This window comes from Anopheles merus, unplaced genomic scaffold (genome assembly GCF_017562075.2).
Source record: "Anopheles merus strain MAF unplaced genomic scaffold, AmerM5.1 LNR4000910, whole genome shotgun sequence".
Classification (NCBI taxonomy): domain Eukaryota; kingdom Metazoa; phylum Arthropoda; class Insecta; order Diptera; family Culicidae; genus Anopheles; species Anopheles merus.
Window position 1 is genome coordinate 15,001 of NW_024428490.1, and position 11,719 is coordinate 26,719.

At 39.3% G+C, this 11,719-nt stretch overlaps 2 protein-coding genes and 1 pseudogene across 2 annotated transcripts in view; 1 reads left to right on the forward strand and 2 right to left on the reverse strand.

The window, feature by feature from the left end:
• The window catches only part of LOC121603182, a 3,197-nt gene extending 2,115 nt beyond the window's left edge, over positions 1 to 1,082 (reverse strand). The window contains exon 1 of the mRNA XM_041931887.1: positions 534 to 1,082. Coding sequence (XP_041787821.1) covers positions 534 to 597 — 64 coding nt within the window. The 5' untranslated portion in view covers positions 598 to 1,082. The remainder of the gene's footprint in view (positions 1 to 533) is intronic.
• Positions 1,083 to 2,313: 1,231 nt separating this feature from the next.
• On the forward strand, positions 2,314 to 2,976 carry LOC121603181. Its single transcript, XM_041931886.1, has 3 exons — positions 2,314 to 2,513; positions 2,580 to 2,761; positions 2,823 to 2,976. Exons 1-3 carry the CDS (start codon positions 2,444 to 2,446, stop codon positions 2,901 to 2,903), a joined length of 333 nt encoding a protein of 110 aa, XP_041787820.1. The 5' UTR covers positions 2,314 to 2,443; the 3' UTR covers positions 2,904 to 2,976.
• Positions 2,977 to 4,197: 1,221 nt separating this feature from the next.
• On the reverse strand, positions 4,198 to 5,619 carry LOC121603183 (annotated as a pseudogene).
• Between the last annotated feature and the right edge of the window lie 6,100 nt (positions 5,620 to 11,719).

Below are 11,719 nucleotides of genomic sequence, written 5' to 3' on the forward strand. Positions count from 1 at the left end.
ATCGACATCACAAAATGAGTCTTCTTTTTTGAATAATATAAAACAGGCTAAGCTCTTAACAGTCAACGATACTAACGTAAGCATAAAGACTCATTTTAATTAGAAAATATCGTAAAGTTCGGTCGGGTAGCCACCGATGATGTCCATTGCGCCTTACAGACATAGACACAACAAAAAAGAGCTCACAAAGTCAAAACCCGAGGTAATATTTGTGTATACATTATGAATCGCCAAAACCGGTTTTTCTGCTTTTTGAGCCAAGATGATTATTATTCCACTTCCGGACGAAACTAACCGACCTACGAATATCACAGCGTGATTTGATCGTTTTGGTGTTGAGAAACTTATTAAGGTTTCACCAATGTTAAAAAAGAAAAGACTTTTTACCACATTTCCCCAAACGGTTATAGCTTGTGTAAAGTGTGGAAAAAACGCTAACTTACGACTAACTTAACGGTTATTTTATTTTTTTTAAAGATGAGAGTTTTTTGTTATAAATCATGGAAATGCTCTTCACAGCGGGGATCACTTACCTGCTTCTGAAGAAACCACAGCAAACAGCAGACATAGCGCAAAAATTAAACAGTACACATTCATTTTTAAGCACCTTTAATTGTTATTTCAAATTTGTAAAGTTAACTAATCTTATTCACTTGTCGCGAAGAGCGCTCACACGTATGGGCAAAAGAAGACTGAAGGCAAACAGCGTATACGATTGGTCAGGTTCACGGTAAGATCCCTCCCTTTTGGACACACTGGATATAACATACAACAACGAGTCTGTCGAACGTGCGATCTTCTTCCGGCCGCGAGCTTGGTATAAATGTTGTGCTCGGGGAATCTGCAAGAAACTTTATACATTTTAACACACCGATACATTGCCAAGACGCTGCCGGATAGCGGTGTTTGCCAGTGATACTGAGCCAACGTTCAAAGCCATCGCTTCGGGAGCATGAGCGTCTGGTCAACGTTACATGTGGTTCTTTCGGGCCGCATCACCATCGTTAAGATGTGTTGCTCTTTGACTCATTTCCACCACCGACGTGTCATGTGGTGGAGGCTTTTAATGGGTTTCCTTCATTCCACGGTGGATGGTGGAGCAGCAGCTCGTTGGATCGTTGATGATGATGTGTTTGCGTTGCGACTGTTTGCAATTCGTTTTGTATCCACTCTTTCTCATGTACGAGAGATCTTCTTTGCAGGTTTTTGCAACAGTCGTTTAGCCCAGCTAACTCACAGTGGGTTGTTGTGTGGGTCTTTCAATATTCTGGTTCTCTTCTTTGAAATCCCAGACGTTAAGGGATGGCAACCATCAGGGGCACAATCCCTTCTCATTCTTGCAGATGCGTGATAGTATTCCCAATTCCTATGTTTACTTTACGGTATGAGGGAATTCCGTTCATTGCAGGTACAGTTCACGTTCATTAGCATAACTGTTTTGACTGATGTTCGTTCTCGTTGTTTTTTTTTTGCGTCAATCCACTGGAATCAGCAACAAAACAATTTCATATGGAGTGCTATTGCAAACTAGGTAAACAATGCTTAAGGAATGGATTACTTTTCTTTTATGGGATTAATTCTAATTCTCTAAATTAAACAAAACAAACAACTAATATTTTTTCTCTTTTTTTTAACACAACAAACATATGTGACCTTAACCTAATTTCGTAAACGGAAGCTTGACTTTCCTTGACTCACTGTACCCTACGGCGCTGATTTGTTATGGACACTTTGAAGAAGGTTTTTTGATTGAATTTCAATCACTTCATAGTTTGTTGGCACTGGCAAACTTACCCAACAAACTTATTTCCCGATGCCAAACAAAATAAAGAAATCCCGTGAAACTACCGTTCCCGCGGTATAGTCTCAGCTCGCACGGCTTAAAACACTATTCTTGACTATTCTATCCTGACTATGGTGTGGTACTAAGAAGTCTCGAAAAACGTGTATGTTGGCATCAGGTCACGCTAAATAGTAGAAATAAGTATGTGCGAGTTGATTATACATAAAACACCTGAAATTGATTGAAAACTAATGGTTGTAGCGATTACAAGCAGGATTGCGGAAGAAAAATACTACATTCGAAAAGGTTGTTTTGTAATTTATCAGCATAAACACTTACTGTGCCCTCCGCTGAGAGACAGATAGATTCATCTGTCTCCTTCACTTTACTATAGAAATATTTGTTTTAATGCTAAATAAACATGGCAAAACCAAGACACAGCGATCGGTACAACTGGGGGAAACCTTTGACATGAAATAACTGATAATGAAGAGCACGGATTGAATTGGTTCGGTCATTTACTGTCAACATCATGTGGGGATTTCGGTATCAATAAGCATTCGGTCAAGGAGGACTGTAACAACGCATCGATTGTCATAGTACGAGTATATTAGTCCATTTTTAGGAATTGGGTAGCATAGGTGTTTTTGCATTCGTGTCATGAAGTGTTCACTCGTGTTATTATTGTTGGGGGTCCTTTGTCTAGGAGCTTTCGGGGATGCAAGACAAGGTAACGAACGGAACGACGAGAGAGTGCAATGTGTAAAATGAATCTCATAAATCTGCTTTCACACAGATGAATTTCGGAATGGACCGTTGCTCGATAGATTGGTGCGTTCTCGAAGGCAAAGCGGGGGAGTAAACTATGGCTTTCCCACGTTTCCCGACTTTACCAAACAGGGTCAGTTTGCTCAATTTGGACAACAAGGGCACGGGGGAGGATTATCTCTCGTAGTGACTTTTCCGATTTTATGCCAGGTAATTCATAACATGCTTACAATACACTTACGTCAACTAATACACCATTTGGTGGCCTCAGACCCTTCACAGTTCAAGGGCAACCAAGGATGGACAACAAGAAGCTGTGTATACGATGAGAAAGGAAAAGCAAAGTGCGTAGAGCAACATGGTGATAAGCCCAAACACTAGACGTGAAAGGAGATAACCTAGGGAGAAATCGTTTACCCGAATATGTTTTATAATACCTGTTAGTTTAAATATTGTTTTCGAATTTCATTTCATTTCATTTCATTTCATTTCATTTATTTAATACAATATCTGCCATCAAGGCTAAATATAATGGACTTAAAACTAATTAAATACTAACAAAAAACAAAATGATTCATGAAAAACTAAGCCTAACTAACCTAGTCTTGACCTAGCAAAAAAGAAAAGAAAAAAACAAGGGTAGAGCGTAGAGACTATCATAAACTTAACAAAAAAAAAGAGAGTAATAGAAAACTAAGGAGAATAATTAAAGGGAATTAGAAGAAAAAATACGGTTACGGAAAGAGTTAAGAGAGGAGTCGAAATCAAAGAGATAGTAAAAGTGGTTAAACAATCTGAAACAGGACAGAAGAGGGTCAATTTCTTCGTCCTAGCATTGATTTTCGAGGTAATATTTCATTGTTTTGTGTAATACACCAGATAGTTCTAACAACGAACCATTACGATATACTTTCGTGATTTTTCGGATGACATTGTAGGCGAGGAATAGTAAATGATGAAGAAAATAAACATTCGTAGAAAGTTTGTTAGCAATTGTTATTATTTGTATAAGAATGGACAAAAATTATTTTCAGAAAAATACCTGGGTAGCACTTAAGTGGGAGCGGCAGAATCAGAATAATACCTCCAAAACTTTCACCTGCAAGCGCGAACCTCTCTGTACTAAACTTTATCTTTTAGATAAATGCATTTCCGGTTACGATCCAAAAAGCAAAACAAAACAAAACAATGTTCAAAAGAGTCTTCGCATAAATATTTTACGTTTGACGCACAAACGTAAAACATGTCGACATGTCGATCCAACACAACGTAAATTTGTTCGCGACTACATTCACGGGTAGCTCGTCATTCGTACAACAGCCAAGCTATAACATGCCATATTTTCTGTGCTGCTTTCAAATGAGCTCGTTTCACTATTAATTGTTGCTATACTGTATCTTTCTTCGAAGGAAACAATGCGACCAGTAAAAATGGATGGAAAAAACTGGCAAGTTTAGTTTAGGCTAGGTAGAGTTTTACTTTACTTTCGCCTTGCGCACGTTATTGCCAGCAGCTTTGGGAGAGGATTGGGCTGAGTTTTGATCGGCTTCCGGAAGATCGCTTTCCTTTTTCTTTTGTTTCTCGATTTTTCAGTCTTATTTGCGCTGACCACTATTTTAGCGCGTTCTTCTGAGGAGCTTTCCCGCTTAGAGCGAAGAAAATTGGAAATGAAATCGAAAAAACAAATATCCTTGTAAACCGAACACCATCGACAGCATCAAAACACGCGTAGATTGGGAAATGTTGTCTATACTGTAAAAATAGCGTGAGCACTGACAGGACCATTGTCGCGAAACGGGGTAAGTAAGAATAAACAGTCCACTGTGTACGAGGCGCACTGTAGAGGAAAGGAGCATTGATTATCCGAAAAAACGGTAATTTACGCTTTGATTACTTACATTTAGCGAACTTGCCCTCCTTATCGACTATATCGACCAACTGGAAGGCATGGGCTACACATTCACAGAAATAGTGCAAGGTCAGGAGAACGAGAGCGATACGTTGGAATCTGAAAGTGGTTAGTCCAGTTAAGTGCTGCTCTTGGTGCTGTTTATAGGCATTGTCTTACATACCCAAGGAAGTAGGCTACGCCGATAATGAACAGGCCGCCCACTGCATGCTGAATCTTGGGTTTTTGTTCGTCTTTCTTCACCTTTTGGAAGTACAGTTCGGGCAACATATGCGCATAATAGGCCAGTTGAATAATGAAAAACATCTTATGTAGAAAAATCATCGGGTGATCAGGATATCCTTCCACATTCTTTGTAGGTTTCCAATGTACTGTTCGCGCACAATGAGATCCAATCCCCACAGAAAAGACATTGCGTAGAAGAGACTACCAGCTGACCGGACTCATTGAAGCGCGACAGTTTGAACTTGGATAAGTGCAGCTTTTTGGATATTTTCTGAAAGTTATAAAAATGTGCTATTAGCTTCATAAATGTTAGCTCTAGTCTAGCAAGCTCTACTTACATCCAAAACATATTCCTGTAAAATGGCGTGCATGATAATGCAGATAAGGGGTAGAGTAGAAAAACACCGCACAACCATCTTTCCAGCCGGCCGTGTACAGATATTGCACACCCATAGGGTTTTCCTGGTTTGGATCGGCTCCAGATACATTGTGTCGTAAGGCAACGAAGGTGCTAGCTAGTGATTGTGTCGGCTGGAAATAGCATGATTGGAAATATTGTAAGCTTAGCGGTACGGTTTTGTAATTGCCTAACCTTATCCTCAATGCCATGGTACACTTCAAGCTAGCCACTGTGGCTCCTACGTGGCAGATTAAACCGTGGCTCATTGATATCGCCGACGTTTTCAAACCATAGGGATCGCGAGTTGTGCGTTCGTTGTATAAACTTGAACGTTGTTTGTATCACGGATACACCATGTATCTAGGGGCTGGCTGATTTCAATAATAGTGCCGAAATTTGAATACCACTTACCTGTAGCATTATTCCTACGACGAAAATCATCGCAATGCACGACACAATATCTGCATGGTTTGAATAACAAACTCATGGCTGAAAAACGGAGGATTTTTATTGGAAGATTTTTTCCCATTCCAGCTTGATAGCCATTGGGAAATATGCAAGAGTCCGGAGTTTGAATCGACACTTTTAGCTTTCCAGCGAGAAGGCAGATTAATATTTGGAGTTGTATTATCGGGCGAAACGCCGCACCGTGTAGTGAAAGGAAACGCTAACTATAAATTACTATCACGTATCGATTGAGCGGTTAGTTTGTGCGTTGGTACAGACTCACGCAGCATCCGAATGCAGCGGCTTGTAAAGTTATGTGTTGTTATTTCGATGCCGACGTATTCGGAAAGTGTTTCCCTACAGCAAAATAATAAGCGAAACGAGATAGCAGGATATGAGAAGCCACGTGCGAAATGAAATAGAAGATCAACAAATTCTACGTGGTGAAAAGATGTCATTTAACTGTCATGAAACGATTCCACGTATCGACCACGATGAATACATACAAATACCACAAACCAGAGATATCAAGGCAGCCCTGATTCCCGATGAGCAAAATTCTGCTTCATTAGGCTTGAGGCCACGGGCGTGATTAAATGAGGATTTTTTTCTCAAAACGTGAGCTTTTGTCACTTTTTTTGATATTTTGTTAAAATTTCGCAACCTGGAGCAGCCAGGAAATAAAGTTGATAAAAAGTTGACAAAACTTGACGTTCGTGAAAAAGGGTAAACAAACAATAATCTGGCGCAGTTGTGATCCATTGCTAAGGTAGGGTAACTGTACCAGTTTTCGGCAGTGTACTATTTTCGGCAGGGTAGCCTAAAAACGTGAAATTCTGTACAAATGTGGTTAAAAAAATTCACAAAACACAATTTTGTAGTGAAAGGTAATATTTGATATTCACATACGAAGTTTCACACCATTTCATTACGTATTTTTCAAAAATATCAAATAAATTGTGCTTTTTTTTCGGCAGCTTTGCTGTCAGCCAATGGTTCGGCAGGTTTGTGATTGATAAGAGAATCAGAACAGTCTTCTTCTTCTTCTTCTTTGGCCTCAACAACGATGACGGTCAAGCCCTGCCAACCCACTTGTGGGGTTGGCTTTCAGTGACTTATTGATTTCCCCCCATAGCAGGATAGTCAGTCCTACGTATGGCGGCACGGTTATTCGGGGCTTGAACCCATGACGGGTATGTGTTAAGTCGTACGAGTTGACGACTGTACCATGAGACCGGCTGGAATCAGAACAGTTTTAAAAAACATGAAAAAGTGGTGTATATTAATGATTTTATGCTTATTTAATTTATTCTAACTGTTCGGAATTTTAAAATCACGATAAACAAATTATTTTTTCACTTTAAATGCTGCCGAAAATAGGTACACAGTAAATGTTCATTTTTGACAGCTCAATGTTGTGGGCTCCTGCCGAAACTCGGAACAATAACACACCTTGGATTTGGCTGAATATTTCTTTAAAAATTGATCAGAACACTACAATGCGTATATCGACACATAATAGACCTTTCTTGTACCAAATATCACCATATTTTACGACAAACAATGCCCTAACTTAAGAGAAAAATAAATATTGTAAGCCAATTCGCACCGTACGCTATAACATCAAACTGTCAATGGCTGCTCTGTTTAAACGTCGCATCAAAATGGCTGTCAAAAGGGCCAAAATACTGAAAGTTATTGAGTAATACATGGTTTTTCGTTTCACTGAATATTTGTAAAACAAATTACTGAATTGCATTTATTTATTCTGTCAAAACGACATGTAAGTCAGTTTGAGCCTCAAAAGAAAATATAATGCGATGCCCGCTTGCTCGTGATGAACAAAAATTTGATTGGGTAAGCGGTTACTTACAGACACCCCGATAAAATTTTAGGTGCATATTCGGCTTGCGGAATTAACGTTTTGGTTGAGAAAAATCTTCACACCACTTTGCTGTTCTTGCTGAAATTTCATGATTACCGTGAGTGCATACCAATCAACAAACTTGTTTCGACAAAATACAGTTCACATCTGTATAAAACTTTATGAAACAGAAATGAATATGAGCAGAATGGACTGCCATCCTGCGCATCAATAAAAACCCCAATTTCTATACTTTTTTTCGCCAATTTTTAATCGATATCAATGACTAAACAATCAGTAATATCAGAAAGGCTTTGTGGTATGTTCAAATTTTGGGTACTGTGGATACTGTTTCGAAGCGGACTTTCGAAACTTGATCGTCTAGGCGATCATATAAACCTTTAGGACGTTGGAGTTTGAGGGCTTACCTTGGGTAGGAGGACATAAGTAAACTCCTTAAATGAGAAGTCGATAGATGATGGATGGCTTAGTCCTATCCTGACAATCCGAACAAATCTGACCTGCCATGATCGTTGTTGTTGGTTTTATCTATACTCAATAGAAGTTAAAGGTCGGAAAGTTATCGTTTTCGCTAAGCTAGTTACGTTTGTCTTTTTTGACAAGAACGATGGTTCTAAACGATATTTTCTTTCCTACTTTACAGTTTCCAGCTCGTGTTTCATAGTACGGACGATTTGATTTAAAATGGTGATCGTGAGCATAAGATGAAACAAAATTTTGCTTTTTTAAGTTGGTGTTTACCTTTACAATGAATACTGAAATACCGTCTTGCTTCGAATTACGGCCACTTCATTTTCAATCGGTCAGAGCGATAACTTTTGCACGCGGGAAAACAATATTTCATATTTTCATTCGAAGTAGCTGGAAATACCCTGTATGTTTATCTCAGTATGTTTGTGTGTTTGTCTAAATTGATCCGTGGACCTCAGGTTGGAGGACACTGCTTTAGATAAGCTGCTTTCGAAATGATCGAGCGTTGAGGGCCAGGAGAATGCATTTTTTTTTTTACACATACTTTATTATATTATTACAGTTAATACACAAAATACTGGTTTATGATATTAAACATGCGATTGGTTATATGTTTTTTTTCTTAAATTATTATATCATCCAAGCAAGTTTCAAATTCGTTTTATTAACTTACAATTACTAAATTGATTGTAAGATTTTTCAGCCAGCATTTTTCAGACAGTAAAGCATTTTTCAGACAAAATGATAGCGCATTTCCTTAAAAAATACTCCTAGAAAATCGTTGCATCCTTAAAAAGCAATAGTGTGTGATCATTGTTCTCGTAAAATCACGTCAGGTTTTTATGGAATTATTCGTTTCTATTTTCTAATTTCTCCTCCAATTTGACCATATTGATGGTCCGACATCCATGTTATGGTGATCAAATTTGGAAGAGTTCAACGATATGAATTGTCATATTAAATATGTTCAGTTTAATTTTTAATGAATAGGATCTTCCTATCTTCAAATCGCGCCAATATTTTCAGACGGACCTGACTGCATATTGTGGCGGGCCGAACTTTGCCGACGCGCTGCCGACAGCTTAATTAGTTCAAATTTTACGCGATCATTCATCGGGTATTTCCTTTCCCGTCGACCCTTCCAATTTTGACCCAAACCCTTCAACAGCTTGCCTTTCTACCATCACTTCGTCCAGTCCACATTTTGACTAAGGCCCCAAAGGTTAGCCGGGGCACGAGTTCTTAGTTTTAAAGCCAATTAAAAAAGCGCACACATCGACATCGGAATCGATTCTTGAATGAAACCTCAACAGATAAAAAGAGCGTGCTTGGTGTCAGCCAATTTTTCTGCTAATTTCTACGGCTACGAACCGTTGTGTTGAGATCGGTTTCGGAGCCTTTTAATGTCGTATGTGCATGTAGTTTGCGTGAGGCGCTGTTGTAACGGATTTTCGCTTTAACCCAACTCGTGCGTAGCGTTCAATGCATTCGTCCAACGCTTTGGCCAACGATGATGAAATGATGATATTGTTTTGAGCTATGGGCATGTATCGCAACGTTCTGCACTTCCAACTAAGTAAAAATATCATATGTTAAAAAGTCAATGTTTTCTGCTTCTGATAGTAAATGCTCTGATTAATAAAATAAATATGCTTCTGATAGGTCTGGTAGTAATAGTAAATCTGATTGTAAACATAACACCCGAGGGAAAATGGGATATATTGGTTGACCACACCATGGAAGGGCCCCTCAATCGACGGGATCATCAACGGGGCCCCCAAATGGCCGAGGGCATGGAGATTGTTCTTCATATTATGGCTGTATATGGCTGTGTAGATGCAGCTGTAACGGTTTTTGGTCTTGTTGTATTCGCAAAAATTGAAATAGTCGATAAAAATCATATACAGCGGTCCCCGGATACACGGTTAATGGGGACCGAAAACGGCCGTAAAAAACCGCGTATCTCGAATTTCCGCGTAAGTCGAATCTCGTGATTTCTAGCCAAAATATCACTAATTTCGAATTAATTTGCAACTAGGGGTGGTTTTAGCCACTTAATCAATTATTTGATATGATTCTGAATGAAATAACAGTTTCAAACCTTTTGAAATAGTTTTTAACATCCGATCAAAACAGAAATTATTTGGCATTTTACAATAGATGTGTCAAATCAATACAATTTGCTCAAAGAACTGTCAAATTTAGGAAACCGCGGCGTATCTCTGAATCCGCGTATAAGAGGTACCGTGTATCTCGGGGACCGCCTGTATAAATGAACATGTCCATAGTTCCTTGAGTATTTTTATAACCCTTCCCCCCTTCCTTCTAACTGAAACCTTTCCCATTTCCCCTTCTCTTCGGGTCCACCAACTTGATGTTTTTCGATTAGGATCAGAATGAAATTTTAGTTTTTAGCATTAAAAGACACACACAATCCACTATACCAGGCCAGGAATGTGAATACCATTTTTCGTGTGAAACAGCTGTCTGCTTTCGTCACCAAATCGCAAGCGGTAGCAGGGCCCCGTATACAAGAACAGGACAGTTCATCCCAGCCAAGAGCGCACACAATGACATCGATTTAGCCATTTCTCGAAAGAAACCTCCCCCACTGAAGCACTGTAGACCAAACGACTTCGTAGGCTTTTTAAAGCGACGCGAGCTTGGTGTCAATTTTTCCCTGCTAATTTCTCCGGCTACGAGCCGGTGTATGTGAAATTTTGTGTAGGGGCCTTTAATTTTTGTTTGGGTGTGTTGTATGCTTGTGTTGTGTAACGGTTTTTCGGTGTATTAAGCGCAGCGTTCTGTGCATTCCATTTTAGCAGCAAGTTGCTCTGCGTGGTTTTGGGTTTGGGTGTCTCGTGCACAGGCACCCACACCAGCAAAAATTGACGGTTTCTCGCTCTGCCCAATACTTTGCGCCAACGATGATGAGGTATTGATTTGAGCTGTGCGCGCGTGTCGCAGCGTTCTTCGCTTGCGACTTTGGTGCAAGTATCGGCAGATTTCTTAGAACATTTAATGTGCTGCTTTGAGTAGTATGGGGCCCCGGTTTTTCTGCAGTTCGGGGCCCTCGACAAATATATTGAGTGAAGCGATGGGAAAAATGAATTAATTAAAAATAAGTCTTTTTGAAATAGATGTAAAGTCCCATCCAGGGGGGGGGGTGGGTAGATTCGATCGAGTCGAACATCCACAATGACGGGGCCCCCTAGATCGCCGGGGCCCTGGCGGCCGCCAGTCCGCCCCACCGTTTTAACGCGCCACTGGATTTATGTTTCTATATAGATTTTATGTTTCTATCTATTTGCTCTACGCTTTGAATGAGCCAATTACCTTTGGTGAAAGGTTCCAAAATAATTTATGTTTTGTTCTCTCTATCCATTGATATGTTCACGTAGTTTTAAGCTCAATGTCTCAAATATAATTATTATTATTTTGTGCATCAATCACTGCAAAACGGATGCTTTTGAAAACTTCTCGACATGGTTTGTATCCAAATATTTCCTTAATAATAATTTGTTTCTCTTCTTTTACTTGTATTAATTAAAGTTGTCTGTAGAAAAACTGATAAAACTGTCTCTTAACTTTATTTCTGATCCTTCTATAAGATTAATAACTTTACATCATAAAAACAAAATTTAGCAAATAAATTTTGCTTTATATTTAAATTGCCTAATTCGGACCGTTGAGCACTTGACTTGGCTAGGTTATGTAATACTCAGCTGATCACCCAAAATAGTCGATGGACCTTTAACTGATATCCGATCATGTTAGCACCATATTGGCCAATATTGGCCTACGACCAACGATCAACTCTGACGAAAAAAC

Bases quoted from the DNA above. Each gene is read 5' to 3' on its own strand.
- LOC121603181 (XM_041931886.1), top strand. From the start codon at position 2,444: ATGAAGTGTTCACTCGTGTTATTATTGTTGGGGGTCCTTTGTCTAGGA. The intron at 2,514-2,579 runs GTAACGAACGGA...GCTTTCACACAG, and splicing joins TTTCGGGGATGCAAGACAAG to ATGAATTTCGGAATGGACCG. The intron at 2,762-2,822 runs GTAATTCATAAC...TGGTGGCCTCAG, and splicing joins CTTTTCCGATTTTATGCCAG to ACCCTTCACAGTTCAAGGGC.